Consider the following 22,896-nt stretch of genomic DNA (forward strand, 5'->3'; position numbering starts at 1 on the left):
TCGTAGAGACATTCTGAAGACAATTAATTTTAGGTTGTGATAATGTGTGCTATGTTTTCTTATTAATTTCTTTCTTCGTTACACGTACTAAACATTAGTTTGCAGCCTTATACTGTATAAAATTATATATAAGTGCTTAATGTAAGGAAAATGAACATCCATTATAAGTCAGACAGTTGCTTCACTTCCTCTTCGGATGTCCGCCTCTCTCCATAGATGCTATGCACGTTGCAGGTTACACAGTGGCTCGGTGCAAGATCACATTTTCGCCACGGCTGACATAAATGAAGAAAGAAATAACTGTATACGAATTTTATAGAAATGAGACAGCTCCAACAGTACACAAAATTTTGAGTAAGAAACACATATTACGAATTTCCATAGCAGAGAAAGATATTCCGGTTGTTAAATCTTCTAAAGTGTATGAACTTTAGATTAAAGAAACAAAGTCGTGAAAAACCAACATCGGAAACGAAAATACAATATGGCAAGCCGACCGACTGAATAGAACTGTACTGTATACTACTGAATATATATATCTTTTTCCCCACCACCTCCCCCTTCCTTCCCCTCCGACAGCACTTCGGACATTCCTAATGAGTGAAATGGGAATTAGTGCCCTCTACTATGCCTAACTCAACTGGCACATGAAATATGTGCTCATTATTGGGCCAGCAAGGTACTTAACATTTCAAGTGAACCTGTGAATAAGTAAAGTACAGCCTGCACTAAATTTTAATGAATTTCAAAGCATTCTATACTAATTTATTTTAAACAAATTCCTGGTCTGCTTTTCAATGCCTGGATAGGTGCAGCAAGTCCCACATATTCTGAGTGCATGCCACTTCAGTATTATGACACCTCCCATGTCTATATGAACACAATAGCAGAACACAGATTCATAGAATTCAAAAGACAAATCCCTTTTAAAATAAGCTCAGTAAGTAGCCAAATATATAAAAATTTGTTACAGAGTAATTGTATTGTTCTGTGTCAAAGGGAATTTTTAGAACAAGTAAATATCTTTAAATTTCTGAGTTGTATTTTATCTTATGAAGAAGGGAAAGACGTAATAGAAAAAAAAAACATCAACATTTATAAAAGTAACAGGATTTGTAATACTTTTAAATCTACAATGGTTAAAAAAATACTAGAATAAGACTCTAAACTGTAAAACTTTCAGCTCTGGGAACATTAAAACATGAAGAGTACAACAGAAATCCACATACCTTGGAAGAAGTGACGAATAACTTCTAACATGAATGCAATTGAAAATAGTTAAGAATTTGTCATTCAGAAATCAGAAATGTTGAAAATATCTCGTATTAGCTACATTTCGAAATATATCATATTCAGTTCAATATTTACATTATACTGTTTACAACATGCATAAAATAAAGTCACCTTTTGAGAGGGATGGCAAGACCTTGATCTGTCAACTTTTTGTTAAGTGTAAGCCATTCTTCTTCTGTTGGATCCAAGGGACCACCCTCCTTCACATGTTTTACCCACAGCTCAACAGGAAGTGACCAATTTTCTATTTCACCCTATGTAACAGAATAATAAATACAAAATCAAATAGCGGCAGTGGCAGCAGCAGCAGGAGGAGGAGGAGAGGAGGAGGAGGGGCAGGAGTAGTAGTAGTAGTAGTGGTAGTAGTAGTAGTAGTAGTGGTAGTAGTAGTACTAGTAGTAGTAGTAGTAGTAGTAGTAGTAGTAGTAGAGTATGTTAGAAAACTCCCTCCGCAGTGAGTAGAATGCTAAAAAATCTGCAAAGTATGAAAAGCAGATGGTAGCACTGGCAGCTGTCCAGGCACTCACAGACTTGTGTGATCTTCACTGAGGATTAAAAACATTCCAAGCATTAGCAGTAAATGAACTTTGTTTTCTACACTGTGAAGAGAATTTTCTAACACACTTTAGCAGTAGTAGTAGTAGTAGTAGTAATAGTAGTAGTAGTAGTAGTACAGTGTGTTAGAAAACTCCCTCCGCAGTGAGTAGAATGCTAAAAAATCTGCAAAGTATGAAAAGCAGATGTTAGCACTGGTAGCTGTCCAGGCACTCACAGACTCGTGTGATCTTCACTGAGGATTACCAACATTCCAAGCATCAGCAGTAAATGAACTTTGTTTTCTACACTGTGAAGAGAATTTTCTAACACACTTTAGCAGCAGCAGCAGCAGCAGCAGCAGCAGCAGCAGCAGCAGCAGCAGCAGCAGCAGCAGCAGCAGCAGCAGCAGCAGCAGCAGCAGCAGCAGCAGCAGCAGCAGCAGCAGCAGCAGCAGCAGCAGCAGCAGCAGCAGCAGCAGCAGCAGCAGCAGCAGCAGCAGCAGCAGCAGCAGCAGCAGCAGCAGCAGCAGCAGCAGCAGCAGCAGCAGCAGCAGCAGCAGCAGCAGCAGCAGCAGCAGCAGCAGCAGCAGCAGCAGCAGCAGCAGCAGCAGCAGCAGCAGCAGCAGCAGCAGCAGCAGCAGCAGCAGCAGCAGCAGCAGCAGCAGCAGCAGCAGCAGCAGCAGCAGCAGCAGCAGCAGCAGCAGCAGCAGCAGCAGCAGCAGCAGCAGCAGCAGCAGCAGCAGCAGCAGCAGCAGCAGCAGCAGCAGCAGCAGCAGCAGCAGCAGCAGCAGCAGCAGCAGCAGCAGCAGCAGCAGCAGCAGCAGCAGCAGCAGCAGCAGCAGCAGCAGCAGCAGCAGCAGCAGCAGCAGCAGCAGCAGCAGCAGCAGCAGCAGCAGCAGCAGCAGCAGCAGCAGCAGCAGCAGCAGCAGCAGCAGCAGCAGCAGCAGCAGCAGCAGCAGCAGCAGCAGCAGCAGCAGCAGCAGCAGCAGCAGCAGCAGCAGCAGCAGCAGCAGCAGCAGCAGCAGCAGCAGCAGCAGCAGCAGCAGCAGCAGCAGCAGCAGCAGCAGCAGCAGCAGCAGCAGCAGCAGCAGCAGCAGCAGCAGCAGCAGCAGCAGCAGCAGCAGCAGCAGCAGCAGCAGCAGCAGCAGCAGCAGCAGCAGCAGCAGCAGCAGCAGCAGCAGCAGCAGCAGCAGCAGCAGCAGCAGCAGCAGCAGCAGCAGCAGCAGCAGCAGCAGCAGCAGCAGCAGCAGCAGCAGCAGCAGCAGCAGCAGCAGCAGCAGCAGCAGCAGCAGCAGCAGCAGCAGCAGCAGCAGCAGCAGCAGCAGCAGCAGCAGCAGCAGCAGCAGCAGCAGCAGCAGCAGCAGCAGCAGCAGCAGCAGCAGCAGCAGCAGCAGCAGCAGCAGCAGCAGCAGCAGCAGCAGCAGCAGCAGCAGCAGCAGCAGCAGCAGCAGCAGCAGCAGCAGCAGCAGCAGCAGCAGCAGCAGCAGCAGCAGCAGCAGCAGCAGCAGCAGCAGCAGCAGCAGCAGCAGCAGCAGCAGCAGCAGCAGCAGCAGCAGCAGCAGCAGCAGCAGCAGCAGCAGCAGCAGCAGCAGCAGCAGCAGCAGCAGCAGCAGCAGCAGCAGCAGCAGCAGCAGCAGCAGCAGCAGCAGCAGCAGCAGCAGCAGCAGCAGCAGCAGCAGCAGCAGCAGCAGCAGCAGCAGCAGCAGCAGCAGCAGCAGCAGCAGCAGCAGCAGCAGCAGCAGCAGCAGCAGCAGCAGCAGCAGCAGCAGCAGCAGCAGCAGCAGCAGCAGCAGCAGCAGCAGCAGCAGCAGCAGCAGCAGCAGCAGCAGCAGCAGCAGCAGCAGCAGCAGCAGCAGCAGCAGCAGCAGCAGCAGCAGCAGCAGCAGCAGCAGCAGCAGCAGCAGCAGCAGCAGCAGCAGCAGCAGCAGCAGCAGCAGCAGCAGCAGCAGCAGCAGTAGTAATAGTTAATCGATTACTTATACTATATTAATGATTTATCAAATATAATTAGGGATTCAGTCAACAATTTCAAAATTTAATAAATACTACACTTCTAATCCTAGATTGTGCACAAATATGCCTGGCTTAAATCCCAAATCTCTCCGCAGTGTATATGATGAAAAGGCATATGTCACTGTTGATAGTGACTGTACCTTTACACATAAACTCATCTGAGTACACAACATAACTATTCACACATACACCTCATGCAAAGTGTGGCCTGCCGAAGTGCTGTACAACTTGAAAATGAGCTCTCTTCCTCCCTTCCCTCTCTCCAATTGCGAACATATTTCTCTTAGTGCAATTGATCAGTGTACAGCCAAAGTAAAATAAATGCCTATTTTGAAAAGTATGAACTAGGTTTACTATCCTGCTTAGTTGACGTTATTTCTAACATCTGCTTCTGCGCAAGTATATACTGACAAAGTACAACTTCTGATCACATATAACAGATTGCTCAGCCTAGTGGACTTTCAAGGCAATAACTTTTATCAATTCATTCTGGATGCCGTGATGACAGTAAGAAATAAACGCGTGAAGTTGTGAAATGCTACACGTGCAGTTCACACCCGTGCAGACTATCAACTTCAGATTCAGGGAGGCATTTTCGAAAATGTGATTTAAATCAGTCTAAATGAAAGAGATTGATACATAAACAATCAATTGTTTCCATTTTAATTATGTTTTGTATTTTTGTTAGTGAAATCCTGAAATATAAGTTTTTTATGCCATTTTCAAATTACCGTAACTCTGTAGTTATTAATGTGATTCCATTAATTTATTTACATTTTTTGTTCCAAATAACCTCAGAAATCACCTCCATAAACTGGGGGGTGGGGGACTTCGTGAATCACACTGTAAGTGATCAGGGGTACAACTTAGAAATTTAATGTTGTTTAAATAATAATATTCAATTCTACTGTTGAAGACTTTAATCTTGGAACCTGACAGGAATGCGATATGACCCTACAGTTCACGATAATGACCCCTATTAGTAATGCTAGCCTGCTACCAGATGTCTAAAAATTGTGTTCTATTCCTACTTCACAGTGGAAGCTGTTGAGCAAGTCATATCAGCATCACATTTAGGTGCAATGTCACTGTTTTCACTATTCCTACTGCCATCACCGTCATCAGTATTACTAATGTTATCACTATCACTACCACTGTCTTAAACCCCCTTAAATTTAAAATAATTAGGCTTGTAATGTTGGGGACCTATAGGGTGCATTACAGTGGTTTCAAGTTGACTATCCATTCACCAGTCAGTACTCCAGCATGCATGAACAGTGTACCTGCTGAATACTCCATTCGCGTAGCATGTGTAAACAGTGTACCTGCTGAAGGTTCTCTGGCTCATATTTTTGCAGCGGAATTTGGTGAGAGTTTTGAAGTGAATGACGGGAACATTACATGTAAATTATGTAATACAAACACATGAGGTGACAAGCGATGTTATATACAGAGCCATTGAAGCACAAGAAAATAAAGGAGGAAACTCAAACCCACGAATAATTCTATGATAATTCTTCTGCACATAACGAAAGGTACGTAAAAATACATCTTTGTAATGCTATGTAGCGTATATTTGCTTTTAGACCTGTCCAGATTTGTTTATGTGCACCTTTAATTCGTGTAATTGATCGCAGAACCAAGTCAATGTCATTGTACTAGCTCACGTTTCTGGCTATGTACAATACTGCAGTCAACTTGTATAATCGATCCCCAACATTACAAGCCTAATAATTTTATTAATCATATATGATTGGAGTACACGTTTTTCACAGTACCCTATTGTTTTTCTATATTTTCAATGTGTCTACAGAATTCTTCTCAGATCGTGTGGATACTTACAATCTCATTTTGCCAACATTTTTTAAATATCATATTGCTATTCACCCCAGTCTCATCTATATATTAAAAAAAAACTGATTGTCCCTTGCTCCGGAATTCATTTATTTGCATCAGATATTAGTACCTCGATCTCCAGTCTACGATGGGTGAAATTATTTTCAGAACGTCTTGCAATATTGAATACGTGCAATGATGATACACAAGCCTCAGTACGTTATCTGCTGTTTTTGATTCCCCGCTTCACACCCCTACTTCACCCCACAAGTTCCAAGATTGGAGTCTTCAACAATACTTCAACTTCGTTTTTCTCAATATGAACATTTAGTCCAGTATAGCTTTACACTGACGAATTATAAACATTTTTTTGTAAATGTCACTCACTGCTTTTTTAATAGCAGATTTCTTAAATTTTTTTGGGGAGGAAATGGATGTACAGTACAGCAACGTCCATTTGATGACCAAAAAGGGACTCTGAGGACATGGTTTCAAAATATGTCAATGACGACGACGATGATGATAGAAAACGAAAATTATTATAGCAGATTTTGTATAAACAGCCATTTGCGTTGCTTTTGCTGAATAGTCTCAAATGAAATATTACAAGTTTCGAAGTGATGTCGAACATTTTTTATGTTTTATGTGCATACTTCAGACAAATCAATTAAAGACTGATTAATATGAACGAAATTTGTAAGAAATTGTTGGACAGAAAACAGAAGTATGGACGAATGAATGGTTAGGCTGGTCAAGTGCCATAAAAATGTCAGAAATATTGAAAGAAGTACACTTTTTTTAAATCCCAAAGTATATTGTTTCACTATACTTTGTATGACGAGAAAGTTAAACATCTTCTTCCTGGCATATGTTTACCTTTTTGGTGATAAAAATTTCCGGATAATTGGAGATCTGTTCCTGGAGATATTCACAAGCCAAACTTGGCCATTCAGTCTTATCACCAGCAGCTCGCACACCTGACAAGTGGCATTTCACAGCACCATCACGTATCTGCAAGAACTTGGAATCCAGTGGCTGCAAGTTCAAAAGAGGAACTGTCTCCAACTCTGCGAAGTCTTTCAAGAATACCTGCCAAAAAAAAAAAATCAGAATAAAAGCAGCAGCAGGATGATGATGAGCAGTAGCAGTCACAGGACTTGAAAAAATTAGCTGCTAGATGAATGCCTCTCTTGCACTATGCCATTACCTGATGTGCGATTGCCAATCTAAGTCAAATTGAACCATTAAAGTACATACTTGCTTATAGCTGGTCTCACTGTGAGAATGAGTTGCATTGAATTTTTTATTTATGAAACAAAGAATGAACTTTTGTCAGCAGTATGTTCATGAAGGTTTAATCAGTCTCATTTCAATCCTTTTCAGTGACAGTGCAATTATCTCAATGATTATGTTTATAGTAAAAATAATCATTATTGGAATATGATAAATCCGCACAAAATTATAGAAAAATGCAATCAGTGCTCATAAATAAATAATTGGATCCATGCTTTTCAAAAGGACTATTAACTCAGAAAGATACATTGCTTTATCAAATTTATCGTAGAAGCATACTTTATTGAGAGTAAACAACTACACACATCACCAATTAGTCAATAGCTAATATTTCCATAGTCTTTGGTGATCACATCAGTAATATTTTCTGATCTCCAAAGTTTCTCGATTTTGGTTAGTGTGATTTTTTCAGTGGGTGAAGTTTAAAGATAAAATAACTTTCATCCATTACATGAATTAAAAATATAAGGTAAGAAATTAATCGTCTGGAATATATGCCGAAAGTAACAGGTATGCATATTTAATCACGAAAATGACTATAATTTTGCTGCTCATTTCTATAGCAGAGGATGACAATGCTGTATACTCAGGATAGGAACCTCGTTACTCAAACATTGACTAAAAAATTCGACATTTCATAATTAATTATGTTAAAAATGTTTTTCAATACCCACATGTTCCTTGTATTCCAGTATACCATGTGACACATTAGTTGGCAAATGGGAAACATTACTCTAATTGAAAATACAATTGTATACAGTATGTTCACTAATGCAAATGTTCAAAATCTGCTCCATTCACTTGAATGCCCCACTTGATCCTAACATTCTTCTGTCATTCTTAAAAATGTTGCAGGTGGGATGTGCTGGATAACAAGGGTGATCCTGTCTCAAAAACGTACTGTTTCACAAATCCCCATAGAAATAAATCAAGGGGTGTGAGGTCTGGTGACCATAGAGGCCATGACTGAGGTCCACCTCGTCCACAACCATATTCACCTATTATTCCACACCACACCATAATTTTTGGAGCACCAAGGTTGTTAGCTTCACACACCTATCTTTCATTTTCTTTGGACCAGTATCATGCATTTTGTGTATGGGCATGCCTATCCAGAAAGAATAAGCATTCGTCAATGAACAGAACATGCTGATGGAAGGATCAATCAGTACACAAATGCTGTATGATCCAGTTGCAATATGTTCGCCTCGAGTGGATCCTCTTCTTGCTGTGTGTGTAAATGCTGTAATTTGTAGAGGTGAAAACGTGCAGATTTCAATATTCTGTGAACAATTCTCTACTGATACCACTTTCTAGAGCCACATAGCGCACTGACCTTTTAAGGCTGGCTATCATCTTCGCAATCACGTCTACTGAATGCTGTCCATCAGTAGCAGATTTGGGACGAACAATTCGTTTCTTATATTATTACAATGTACCGAAGTACATATCGTCACCTGAATGCAAGAACTAGGTAACTTGATTTTTCATATTTTGTGACACTGCCTATTTACTTATTTATTGCACTGAGGAATATGTCTCGTTTTCTTTTACCTATTTGTTATATTGGAAAATAGATGTCGCTGGTATCGTTTGATCAGTTACCTGGTTCTTGCATTACATTTTGTGAGATTTTTGCTATGCTATAAAAGAGGTAACTAAAAAACGCAAATTTCGAGTTACTTAGTTCTTGCATTCACATGATGATATGATATTTCCGTGCAGAAATTCTGCGTCATCATAATTATGATGAAAGATGAGTGGAATAGAGAAAAATTATCTCCGGCACCAGGATTTGAACCCGGGTTTTCAGCTCTAAGTGTTGACGTTCTATCCACTAAGCCACACCAGATTCCCATCCTGATGTCGGATTGAATCCTCTCAGTTTAAGTTCCACCTCTTGGGTTCCCTCTAGTGGCTACCCTCATGCACTCATAGATGTATGACAGTGGCACAATGTCCATACACGTCCAGAGGCTTAGTGGATAGAACATCAGCACATAGAACTGAAAACCCGGGTTCAAATTCCAGGTCGGAGAGAATTTTTCTCTGCTCCACTCATCTTTCATCATAATTCGTTTCTTGTCAAGTACACTGAAAGTTGTTTTAAATTTATACAATAATTTGGATAAATTTTGGTATGGTGGTTTTGGAATGTCAGGATGACGATGACGACAAAACTCGTCTGCAGCTTCTCTTGTTCTGTGATTGTCCCCACAGGGCAGTAATAGCTCGACTCGCTGTTCAGGAGTCAACATGATCTCTTCAACTTTGAATGAATATCAATATCACAACTAAAAACAATAAAAGAAACAAAATACAAACTAACTGTAGCATTGTTGTTTACCACACCACGGCCTACTTCAATTTATGTACTGTATTCAATTTACGTATTCTACAGAAAGTAATTAAGGAAAACTGATAAGAAGAAAAAAGGTGGAAAATTCTAGTGGTACAAAAGGGGAATATGTCAACTTAACAGTACAAATGAAAAAGTTCACTCATATTACGGACATCTTGGAGGGAACATGTCATTATGTTACTTTGTACAATAATTTTACAATTAGTAATGTTTCCCATTTCTCAATGACTTGTGTCACCAGTATGTGTGGTAAACATAATCATTAAAAACATATATGTACAGCATCTTCACTCTCTCTTGTATGAACTCTGAGAATTAAACAAGGGGTAAAAGTGTTCAATCCGTGATGGTGACATAGGCTGTTCTTATTATAAATGTAATGTTCGAGCAATGATCCATTACGAACTTCTGCTTAAAAGATTACTGAACAAAAAAATATTTTTTCATATCATCGCCTGAATGCAAGAACTAGGTAACTTGATTTTTCATATTTTGTGACATTGCTTATTTACTTATTTATTGCACTAAGGAATATGTCTCGTTTTCTTTTACCCATTTGTTATATTGGAAAATAGGTGTCGCTGGTATCGTTCGATCAGTTACCTAGATCCTGGATTACATTTTGTGCGATTTTTGCTATGCTATAAAAGAGGTAACTAAAAAACGCAAATTTCGAGTTACCTAGTTCTTGTATTCAGGCGACAATATGTTGTAGACAATATGGAGTGATGACAGCACTAGAAACCACCAACACAAAATACCTTAGCCTGCTGGTCTGGCAGCAGCTCCACAATGATGGCTCGGTACCACATTTTATGTTGAACACTGAAGGCACAGCACTTGCTGTTCACTTCCCATGGCATTTCAGACTGGAATGTTTTTCCAGCATAAAAGTCTTGCAAATCACACATCAAACTGAAACAAGATGCATCACTCATATTAAGTACATACATTCATTTTAAAACAAATCAATTTGAAGTTATTACTCATCTGCAGAATTTCTACCTCTTTATCTGTTCTTCCTGACTTAAGAGTGCAACGTAGATGCAGCTGGGTGTAGGGCAGTTGAGAATCTTAACTTCCAAGCGGAATGGGTCCACAGACTCCTCGGTTCCAGTTGGCTCGGTAATGGCTATTTCTCCAGTTCCCTGCGTCTTGTTTATATTTACTCTTCTCTTGGAGACTTTGTTTAGTATTTGCTGAAAACAAAGCCCATGAATGAATTCACTGCATAGAAAGTGTTTTTTGTAGAACTACCTGTCAATTTTTTTGAAGAATAAGGTTTAATTAATATATGTCCAATGTGCAATTTTAAATACGTTTATTATTAACTAGCCATACCCGTGCGCTCCGCTGCACCCGTTAGAAATAAATATAAAGTAATTACATAATTAAAATAGGACATTTGATCCAGGGAACATTCGTGTTTGATAGAAGGATAAATCGTTTAATATGTTACTTAATTTAAATTGCATCCAAGTAATTAGAATGCGATCATTTTGGTCCAGAGACACTCATTTGGTGCAATGACAATTCCTTTAACCTGTTTCTTAATTTTTATTACATGCAACCATAGTTTAATGAAGACTGACATCATTTAGATTTAATGTGTATATTTTATTTTACTTGTTATAGGTTTCCATTGAATTATGATAATAACTTAATTTTAACCCTTGTTTTCTATGTATTCAGTAAATGGCGCTTGGCCCACTATGGTTGTGAAGCCTTGAAATAACTTAAATTATATTATATAATATTACATATTATATTATATTATATTATATCAGAAGTTACTGTAATAACATTATAGCATTATGTCCATCTAGAGAAACTACACTTTCCAATGGTGAAATAATAATTAATTATATAAATCGGTTAATTTAGCTTCCGATATTACTTCATACAAACACAGAAACATTCTCTGTAGGCTATCTTTCATAGCTTTCGATTGTTGCTGTCCAAGGCCCCTTATAGACGAAGTCTTGTTTTTTAATTCATTACACGGCCTTATATGGCAGTTATTTTAATTTTAAAACTCATTATCTCATTAAATATCAGTCCTATCAAAATTTTTCAAGGAATAAAACTTATCGCAAATTATTTTTAAAGAAACTTTTGTTATGTAACATTTTTCACAAAAATCAATAATAAGCGAGATATTTCGATTTATTTAATTCAGGCCCCCTTATAACCCCCCTTTTAAATAATGTATTTTGAATGCCATATAGCCTAAAATCTAAGTTACTACGAACTTCATTTATATTCAAATTTTCATCGAAATCCGTTCAGCCATTATCGCGTGAAAAGGTAACAAACATACAGACAGACAGACAGACAGACAGACAGACAAACAAAAATTTCAAAAAAGCGATTTTCGGTTTCAGGGTGGTTAATTATATATGTTAGGACCAATTATTTTTGGAAAATCGAAAATTACCAGAAAAATTTCGGCTACAGATTTATTATTAGTATAGATTAATTCTATTAAATTATCTCAGAGAAGGACAATAGTATACTAAATAAATGAGACAGAAATATTCTTAGTGGGCCAGTAATGGAACAAGGATCTTGGGGAATATGAAACAATGATGAAATGAACAACGTTTTATGTAAAAAAAAAAAAAAACTGATTAATGAGAAATATAAAAACAGTAAGACTGGAATGAGTGGGCCAACTTGAAGGGAAATAATGATTAGGAAGGTCGAGGAAAGATACAGAAGATGCTTATGAACAAATAAAGGTGAAAGATGATAGAATAAAGCTAAGAAAGAAATGGAATCTGCTGGTGTTCAAAAGTAAGTAAATGTACTCAAAGTAGTAATAAATTTGTTCTGTATGATATTTAATAAGTTTAATTATTGCAAAAAAATTGAATATGGTTATAAATACTGATAAATCTAAAGTTTTCGCCTTTTGTAGAAAATATCCTGTATAGAGCAAAATATGTTTAAATAATAAATTGTTAGAAAGAGTCAACACCTTTACATATTTAGGTTTGAAGTTATCACTTTTTTAGGAACCTGATTTGCCAGACAAAATTATCAAGTACAATAGAACTATGGGAATAATAATGGTATTGAAGCCCTCTTTGGTGCAAAAGCATACTAGAATACGACTTTACAAAATATTAACAAGACCTGTGTTACGTTACAGATGTGAAGTGCGGACAATAAGGAAGAATGAAGAAAGCAGATTAGCAGCTTGTAAGATGAAGTTCCTGAGAACAGCAAGGGTATACAAAAATGGACCATAAAAGATATGACGAAATATCGCAATTAAAAGCAGATCCTATAATGCACCATATTCAGGAATATCAAATCAAATGGTACAACCATTTACATTGAACATCCTTAAAAAGGAATACCAAAGATCATGTACTACTACCAACCAGCTGGTAAAAGATCACTAGGTCAACCAAGAAAAAGATGGAAGGAAAATAATGTTCTTCAGAGAATTATTCTCTGTCGAGATTATAACAGATCAAAAGGCCTAATACTTGCAAGGAAGATGATGACAACGAATGATTTTTAATTTGATACAGAAAATAATCATTTGATGAATGATGACTTAGATGATCAGAATAAAACTTCCTACTGAACTTCTTAGAAGATGTTACAGATATCAGTTTATTCTGTATTAATTCTACTGCTCATAATTTCAGAGTCAGCAAAAACAATATGTAAAGAGTAAGCCAGTGAATTGGACGATCTTGCAACACTGGTTTGAGCCAGTTTGGTTTGAATAGGACAGATACAAGCACTGTCATATTGTAATTTATTCCCATTGTGGACTTGAGTGCAATGCACTTCTTTTGTAAAAGTATTTTACAAAAACAATGATAGTCAGCATCGAAGAGAATGCATAATTCAATGCAATTGTCTTGTTCTGTCAGCCCATGCTACGCCATAAGTGCTAGGTGCTAGTGGTGGCCCTGGTTCGATTCCCAGTCAAGTCATGATGGAATTTGTGGTGAACAAAGACGCTGCATAGTGTTTCTCAGGGTACTCCTGTTTCCCTCCATCTCACATCTTACAGCAAAAGCCTGAATGCAAGATATGCCACAATATCATGGTAATACTTTCAAAGTGACATTTCAATGTAGTGTCAATATGAAAGTTGGGCGAATCCAGAAATGCATATAGAGTGTTAGTTGGGAGACCGGAGGGAAAAAGACCTTTAGGGAGGCCGAGACATAGGTGGGAAGATAATATTAAAATGGATTTGAGGGAGGTGGGATATGATGATAGAGAATGGATTAATCTCCCTCAGGATAGGGACCAATGGCGGACTTATGTGAGGGTGGCAAGGAACCTCCGGGTTCCTTAAAAGTAAGTAAGTAAGTAAGTAAGTAAGTAAGTAAGTAAGTAAGTAAGTAAGTAAGTAAGTAAGTAAGTAAGTAAGTCAATATGAAAGTAGAAAGCAAGCTTTAGTTTGTATTTCTATAAAATAAAACATTTACTTACCTTAGAATTTTGTTGTACTGGTAGTGGCTGTGGTGCAAGTGGAAGACCATCTAACTTGTGATACTCCACCAAACTTGAACTAGGCAAGAAAACAATAAGTAAATATGTAAACAGATACAGGTTCAACAACTCACTTCTTAATTATAAGTGCATAGAAACATGGCAAGATTTCCTGATAGGAAAGCTGAGCTTAACATTATTTGCATAATGAATTAACTGTAATTATCTTATTATGCGATAACTGTAGGATTTCTATCTTCAGGTAAGGAGTCACTGTTTACAGTCATGTTTATTATGAGTAGTAACAGAGAACTAAGGAGTAAGGAAAGGTTCTAAGACTTGGTCCTGTTTCTGAATAATTCTATTAAGGAAACAATAAGCTGCTTGGAAACTACAGTAGAATGTGTGCACACATATATAAACACGAAATATGCACAAACACACATACAAGATTCACGTGTACTAATAAGTAGTTTAGAAGTCTTACTTAATTGTATGCATTTACTACACCAATCAGTCTTGCTCTGTCAATAACAAATTTTACAGTCTTGTTCAGTAGGTACACAACGATCTTAGCTTATTAGATCACATCCCAGATCATCAGTAGTGCCATAGTGAATGAGCAATAAGAAATTGTGAAGTTTCTACTGTTATGACGTGGTTTAGAATTTTTCATTATTTTAAAAATATCAGTAAATGCATTTTAAAAATTAATTTATGATACCCGTTAGCACCACCAAATAAGTTTACAATTCATTCTGAAGGTTCAGATAAGTCAATTCTAATATTATTATTATTTAAAAATGTTGTGATTCAGTCATGTGATTTATCAATCAATTTGAATGTAATCTACAATATAGTATATAATGTAAACTATATTGTAGATTGCATTAAAATTGACAAGTCACATGACTGAATCACAACATTTTTAAGTAATATTAGCACCAAATAAATTTAACATAGCCTCTAAAATCACTCAAATTATATTCTTTTTCTAATAGTCAACAATGAAGGATGAACCATTTGTTGCGAAGCAGTCCAATAGAGTGTGTTTACATAACATTTATTAAATAGGTAGACAGAAGCATGTATCTTGACAAATGTCATATTTTCAGTTTCATAGCTTTCTTATTGGTATTGGTATATAACGAACCAGTACCAAATGCATGGAAAATTGGATTCTTTCAGTCATACATAAAAAAGGGAACAGAAACGAATGTAAAAACTATGGAGGAATCACTGTAACAAGCATTTTCAGTCATATGCGTGGAAAGATATTAAAGTACTTTATATAACAAGAATTTAAATCTCTAGAAACAGAAGAACAAGTGGGATTCAGGGCAGGACGATCAACTATGGATCATATTTTTAGTGTAAGACAACTGACTGAAAAAAGAATAACTTTCCAACAACCTCTACACTTATTGTTTGTGGACTTAGAAAAGGCACATGATAGTGTGCCATAGAATAAATCATGGGAATCGTTAAAACAATACAAAATAAACAGTATCATTATCCAGGTGATAAAAAACTTATATGATAAATCATATACGAAAATCAAAATGCATAAGATTTCAACTGGATTTTATGTCACAAAATATATACAGATATACAAAATGATTTAACAGTCTGGAAAAAGAAATGCTCACAAATGGAAGTATTATTAACAGAGGATACAATTTATTCACTACAATTTGCAGGTGATCAGTTATTAGTTCCAGAAGATTATGAAGATGTAGAACACATGACACGGAAATTGATAGAGGAATATGGAAAATGGGGTTTAAACATTAATCTGAAGAAAACAAATTACATGGCAATTGGGACAGATTCAAAAGACTTAATATTAGAAGATGGAAAAGGAACCATAAACTATTGTGAAGAACACACATACTTGGGAGTGAAAATTACAAAACACGGTAACCATGCAGAGGACATAAATGGAAGAATAAACAAAGGAAGGATAGCAATATCAAGACTAAACAGCATTTATGGGACCAAGATATTACAATAAAAACAAAAACAAACATTTATAACTCAACTGTAAAAAACACAATCACATATCGATCAGAGACATGGCATTTCAAATAAAGAACAATACATAAATCATTCGAATGAAATGGATTTCTGGCAACGATCTGCAAGGATTTCGAGGAGAGAAAAAATCAGGAACAACGTGATAAGGGAAAAAATGAAACTGAAAGGATTTCTTGTAGAAGACATTAAAACAGCACAGTTAAGATGGTTTGGCTATATAAAAAGGATGACGGAAAAGATTTATGAATGGATTCCGACGGGAAGAAGAAAGAGAGGAAGACTGAACTTAACCTGGACAGAGGGAATAGTTAGAACATTGCGTGAGAGAGGTTTAGAGGAGGGAGATTGGGAGAATAGAGATGAGTGGCGAGTGGCTATAAATTCTTGAAATGGATACAGGAAGATGTCAAAGACATTGTAAACATGTGAAATAAATAAATATAACGAACACATCAAATAAATATTAAGGATCTAGAGTATAGGTACTTATTTTTATGTAAGTAAAAGTGTTCTATTTAAGAAAGAACGAAGATATTTACAGGACTACAAAACTCGAGAAAACTATTTAATCACTCTTTTCTGTTACACAGGCTACACAATATTAATATGCTGATGTCAATTACGTAGAAGACGTGAATGACAAAGATATTGAAAATTTCAGCATTCGAAGATAAAGTGCCATACAGCAATACTTACTGTAACTCCCACATAATCAGCTGAAAAACAAATCTTGTTTCTTTTCGTGAGATGTTGTCAAATGACTGACAAGGGAAGTATCACACCCCACATGCCGAAACTTACCTCGAAACTTTGGTGACATAACCGATGTGCTACGAGAAGATCACGTGCAAAACATTAGCTGCCTGTTTCCACCGCAAGGCCCCGAAATCGACGCTGGAATCCTTCTGTGGCCAGACGATAACACGGCGCAGCTGGACATCCCTGCCTCACTGGCGAGCGGAGTGGAGTGCGTGTATGAAATGGAGTAAACTCTCTCGCATCCCATCTTCTCAATGAAGTATAAACAAAAGACAGAAGTGACTGGCATCGATTGAATGTTTAAAACACAATTCTTTTCAGCACCATGCACAACGAATAAACACTTCATTGTCACACTGATCTTGAATATCATTCAAGTTATCTCGTGACCTTTCCTGTCGCCCGCTCTTCCTTATCGCAGTGTTTGATTCGCATTCCTTCCGTCGGTATTCCGTCCTTGCGAAACCTATAACCCTTGTCCGCTTGTATTACTGACCTTGACTCACGTCTGATTGCCACCCACCGCTCCACTGGCTTGCACACAGGAAGGGCTGTCCATTCCAACTAGTAGCGACTAGTATCCACTTCCCTATTACTTACATGCAAAATTCCGGGGTTTATTTCGGGACCTTGCAGTGGAAACAGGCAACTAATATTTTTCACATGGCCTTCTCATAGTACATCGGTTATGTCACCAAAGTTTCGAGGTAAGTTTCGGCATGTGGGGTGTGATACTTCCCTTGTGAGTTACAACTACATCCTAACATTACAGAAGGAATGTCTACATATTGCTATAGTCCAAGTTTAAAAAATGTTGAACGTAAAGTGTTTGTGAAGACAAATTTGTTGGGTCTTAATTTGCTTATTATTAAGAAAAAGACGAATAAACAAAACTAATTCAGAGAGGACGAATTTGCTCACCTAACTCCCACACTGGTCGCAAAGCCTTCTCGAACAAGCAGAGCATTAATGCACAAGTCTACCTCAGCTTGTGATTCATACAGTGTCACTTTCAGCTGATTTCGTTGGACTTCGTCTACATACAAACGAAGCACTTTTTTCGCAGTGGTCTTGACCAAAAAATCTTTCACAGCAGGAGTCCACACTTCCTGGTTTGGAATGATGTCGGTCAGGGAGCAGTGAATGGCCTGTAATGACAGATATCCTCATCAGGAAAATGTACATGTGGCTCTAGGGCAGCAGCAGATTAACGATTAGTTTACATTATTTGTTGCAGTTGGTACACTTTTTCAGAATTGTATCATCTTACTTCTCACGTGTAGGAAGAATGTAAACAAAGGATTGATCTACAGTGCAATCTAAAGGTACGGTCACATGTCACTACTTTTGCTGCGCAACTTTTGTACTGCAGCTGCAAAAGTTGCGTGTCATGTTCATACGTAAGCCAAAAATAGCACGCTGCAAGCTACTTTTCATACTGCACAACCTGAGCGCTGCAAAAGTTGCAACTGGAGGTTGCGAGTCTGTTCACACACAAGGCGCTACTTTTGCAGCTGCAGTCTAACTGCAGGTTTCCATCTCCGTGTTGACTTTTCAATATACATTTTGTGGTTATGTTCGCATAATTATGGAACTCATGCAATAGCTTACTTATCTATTATTTGCTTTTCTGTCCTAACTAATATTTAAAAAAATTGGCATTATTTTTACTATAAAGCTATTAAAAACGCCTATATACTTAAATAATAACCAACAGCATATTCACGTAATCAATGTTGGCAACCCTCCTGTTTGAAACTACACTACGAAAAATTAAAAAAATGAATTATATCATCAGCAAATATACTCTGACTGTGTTGTACATTTAGTAACTGTTACAAATCATTGATTTTCATCACCTCTAACATTAAAATATATCCAAACAATAAAAGTATCATTGGCACATTTGGGTGGCAACACTGTTCGCAACCGCAGCAAAAGTTTCAACAAAACAGATGGGATATGATGGTAGAGACTGGATTAATCTTGCTCAGGATAGGGACCGATTTTAAGAGCACATGACGAACATAAAATAACTACAGTAGAACCTCAATGGTTTTAAGAGCACAGGACGAACATAAAATAACTACAGTAGAACCTCAATGGTTTTAAGAGCACAGGACGAACATAAAATAACTACAGTAGAACCTCAATGGTTTTAAGAGCACATGACGAACATAAAATAACTACAGTAGAACCTCAATGGTTTTAAGAGCACAGGACGAACATAAAATAACTACAGTAGAACCTCAATGGTTTTAAGAGCACATGACGAACATAAAATAACTACAGTAGAACCTCAATGGTTTTAAGAGCACAGGACGAACATAAAATAACTAAGTAGAATCTCAATTATCCATTATAATGGGCGGCAAAGGGCTGACAGATAACAGAAAATTAAGGATGATCCCTTTTACTTAAACAATATGCCAATATTATTGTTTAATATTACTTTACAACAGTGGTTTTTTTTAATTAAAAACTAATCATGAGCCACTTTAAAAGATTCTGTTACTTTCTTTTGTACTTTGGCTGCATATAGTTTTTATTGATATTCATTTTTAGTTTTCTCACTTGAAGAATGTAACAGATCAAACAGAAGGTTCCCCTTTTCTTGCCTTCTCTGATAATAAGTATCTCCAAAATGTTGGATACTTCCAGATGTATAGCATGATGCAAAAAATTTCATACCAAGTAACGAATAGTTTCTGGGGTAATTAATCATCATCATCATCATCATCATCATCATCATCATCATCAGCCATTCAGGTTATAGTCCCAGAAGGACAGTTACGGTTCACAAAAGTAGGTGGCAACCCCACCACTGGACTTACCTCTTCCTTGCTAGCAACTAGTTGGAGAGAAATTCCTAATATGCTTGCAAGTCTACAAAAACATATAGCCAGACGGGTGATTGATAATAAAAAAATTAGACATCCTAATATTACAATGCAGAAGAAGAAAGGTACCTGAGCGGCAATACGTAAGAATCGTGGATGTAATTTTCGTATTTGGTCCCAAATCATTATTTCTTGATTCCCATAGTCGACATAGAAAACTTCCACCATTTTGTTTCCTGGCAAGCTTATTACTTTGGCACGATACCAGCGTTTATCAATGGAGTACAGGGCAGCACATGCCATTCCTGGAAATAAAGAAGCCGAAACTTATAAAACAATATCAGGCTTGTCATTTATATTATTTCAGGAATTTTTTAGTGGATAATTTTTATAATGACTATGATTTCCGTGCATACACAATACACTGTAGAAGAGTTCTTAAAATAATAAAAAAAACAGATTTTGGGAAGAAATGAAATAGAGTAGGAGAAGTATCTGGGACCATATGCAAAGAATCAGTGTATTAGCACAATAAATCTGAGAGAGGAAATATAGAACTGTGAAATGGATGAACAGAATAAGAAATGAAGCTGTGCTAGGAAGAGTGGGGCCAAGAAAGAATAATGCTGAAACTGATAAGGAAGAGAAAAAGGAATTGGTTGGGTGACTAGCTGAAAAGAAACTCCCTGCTAAAGGATGCACTGGAAGGAATGGTAAACAGCAGAAAAGTTCAGGGAAGAAGAAGATATCAGATGATAAACGACATTAAGATACATGGGTCGTATCCAGAGACTAAGAGAAACACAGAAAATAGAAAAGATCGGAGAATGCTGGATTTGCAGTAAAAGACCTGCCTTTGGGCAGAAAACTATCAATGAATGAAAAGTGGACTGTTGGTTGGTTTCTGATGCCAAGCACCAAATACATGTAAATGGCTGTTCTTAATTTGTCTCTGCTTAATTCACATCCATTTTCATTTTATGTATGTAGATTTAGACATCAATTACACATAGAAGGCGATAAACAATGAGATTAGAGATCAACATATTCTCATTATTCTACATCTCCACAATTATTCTAATAACATCTGTTACCTGGAGTTGTGAATGGAATAATGGCGAACCAACAATATAATATTATTAATGAACAAACGAATCTTTAACATGCAGTAAATTTACCATATCAGGCCAACAACTTCATTTTTTCATTCAATGAAAGATTTGCCCAGAATTTTTATGTCTAAAAATCCACTGTCTTTGGCTGGAATTGTCCCTATACTCTTGAGTCCAGAGACAAGCATGGTAACCACTAGACCACTAAGGACCACTTCATAACATTAAACTATAAAAACGTGTAAGAAATTTATGATGGTTGGTCTCACTGATCCTATTAACTAAAGTATTTCACTACATTTCAGTAAAGGTTGAAATAATACTCCACTGCATTTAAACACCTAGAACAAAATATAGAGGACAACCACTCACCAACATATGGTGTATAAATAATGCCCCTGTTTCTGGTATTGATAAATTCAGTGTTCATATCCTTCATTATGGACGTCAGATAACGAGCATGGTCTCCAAGCTAGAAAAAAAAAAAAAAAAAAAGATACGCACAGGTGAGAAAAAGAAAGGTTTTAAAAAGTTGTCATTTTTGTAGGCTGCATTTCGCTAGATTATAAAACATAATACGGAAATCACAAATAATATAACTGAAGTTATTAGAAAAGTACAAACCATTCGAATCCAAATTAGTTTAAGAAAAGTTCCATGAAATTTGAACTTACAAAAATGATCGAAATGTGAAATGGCAGGGGAAACCAAAGAACTTGGAAAAATCTACAGCACAACATTTTTTTTGGCCAATAATTTCAATAAAGGAACAGCCACTAATTCTTTCAATAGCAAAGGTATAGATGGGCCAATGTGAAGTTATTACGTTGAGTGGTTGTTCCAACATTATATAAAATTAGAAATTTTTTTCGCAATCTCATAAAAGAGTATAAAAGAAGTTCTTTCTTAGTCACATAACAGTTTTTGTTCAGAAACCAACAGAATTGTCAGTGACCTAACCTAGATTTTGAGTACTTACTCGCTGGACATAAAAACTGTGTGGTGTCTCCACGTGACTTACAACCACATCAACAACAGCACCTTTCCGAAAGCTTTCTTCTTGAAAGAATTTAGCAGCTTTTTGTACGGGCATCTGCAGAAAACAGAACATATCTTAATAAAAAGAATTTCTTAGAGAGCCACTTCTGAAAGTAGATCTTTTGTAAATATTTTTTATGGTATTTTGAATTGTAAAGATTGTTTAACAGAGATGCGCCTATGTACGAAAATATGACTTAACAGGCTACCACTTTTTATTTTACACTTCAGGCTATACAACCGCTTCATTTAACATCTCACTCACAGCCTTCTTTTTTCGCCATTCATTAAATAGTGAGAGCGCCTTATAGTATCGATCTCGCGATTTTCATAGTATAGCTCTCTGGCTTGCTTGTTCTGCTTCTACCAATATTTCGTTAGGAATTTCAATGCAATTCATTTCTACAAATTAATCTCAGACAAAACCATTTGTAGTAAACACGTTTTGTTTTATTTTCCTACCTTAGTAACTGATTATGACTTTCCCTATCATAATAACCGATTAAGACGTTTCTCAATTGTTATATCTACAAATTCTCAATAATTTCTGTTCCAACAACATGCAAAATATAATTACTAATTTATTTTCTCTTAAGATATACAATTCAAAATACCATAAAATGTTGTACAATACACGACTGTTATAAGAACTCAACATAATCACATGGATAAATAAACTCGCTGTCGCTAGTTAGTTAAATTCCATGCTCGCATGTTAAGTTCTACATAACGGACTTGTAACGTAAATAGCTGTAACACTGACTTTCCATCATTTGGCTGACTGTCAATTGTTTCCCACATGGCAACAATTGCAACCAATCAATAAAGTGGTTCAAATAATGGCAGGTCCATTTTTAAAAATGATTGTTTTAGTTAAGAAACGTACAGAAATTAAGCAAATCTGGCTTTCAGGTAGTAGCTCCCTGTAAAGCAGGTTTGAATAATTCCAAGGAAAAATTGTTCCGGGGTCAGGTATCGATCCCTGGACCCTTCACTTAGCGCAAGAATGCTCTCCCGACTGAGCTACCCCAGGAACTATACACGACACAGTCACAATTTCTCCTTTATATCCACACAACTCAAATAGGCTGACAAGAAGCCAGAACCCTACTTTGAGTGCTTTGTTAGTGGAGGTACATTAATAGGAAGCCACAATTTAAGTCACACAGAATTTGTGTGCACTCAAAGTTGGATTCTGGCTTCTTGTTAGCCCATTTGAGTTGTGTGGATATAAAGGAGAAATTGTGATAGTGTCGTGTATAGTTCCTGGGGTAGCTCAGTCAGGAGAGCATTCGTACAGAAATTAAATAAAC

At 37.3% G+C, this 22,896-nt stretch overlaps 1 protein-coding gene across 4 annotated transcripts in view; it reads right to left on the minus strand.

Moving 5' to 3' along the window:
* Positions 1–22,896, minus strand: part of qin — a 256,680-nt gene that overhangs the window by 28,192 nt on the left and 205,592 nt on the right. For 3 of the 4 annotated variants that reach the window (XM_069832744.1, XM_069832733.1, XM_069832718.1), the window contains 10 exons: positions 21,525–21,638; positions 20,918–21,017; positions 19,563–19,738; positions 17,515–17,741; positions 13,798–13,876; positions 10,339–10,532; positions 10,095–10,248; positions 6,555–6,767; positions 1,405–1,547; positions 1,230–1,253 (listed from right to left, as the gene is read on the minus strand). In XM_069832744.1, the coding sequence (XP_069688845.1) occupies positions 1,230–1,253; positions 1,405–1,547; positions 6,555–6,767; positions 10,095–10,248; positions 10,339–10,532; positions 13,798–13,876; positions 17,515–17,741; positions 19,563–19,738; positions 20,918–21,017; positions 21,525–21,638 (1,424 nt within the window). The remainder of the gene's footprint in view (positions 1–1,229; positions 1,254–1,404; positions 1,548–6,554; positions 6,768–10,094; positions 10,249–10,338; positions 10,533–13,797; positions 13,877–17,514; positions 17,742–19,562; positions 19,739–20,917; positions 21,018–21,524; positions 21,639–22,896) is intronic. The other variant, XM_069832725.1, reaches the window with a different exon arrangement.

Source organism: Periplaneta americana, chromosome 1, assembly GCF_040183065.1.
Source record: "Periplaneta americana isolate PAMFEO1 chromosome 1, P.americana_PAMFEO1_priV1, whole genome shotgun sequence".
Classification (NCBI taxonomy): domain Eukaryota; kingdom Metazoa; phylum Arthropoda; class Insecta; order Blattodea; family Blattidae; genus Periplaneta; species Periplaneta americana.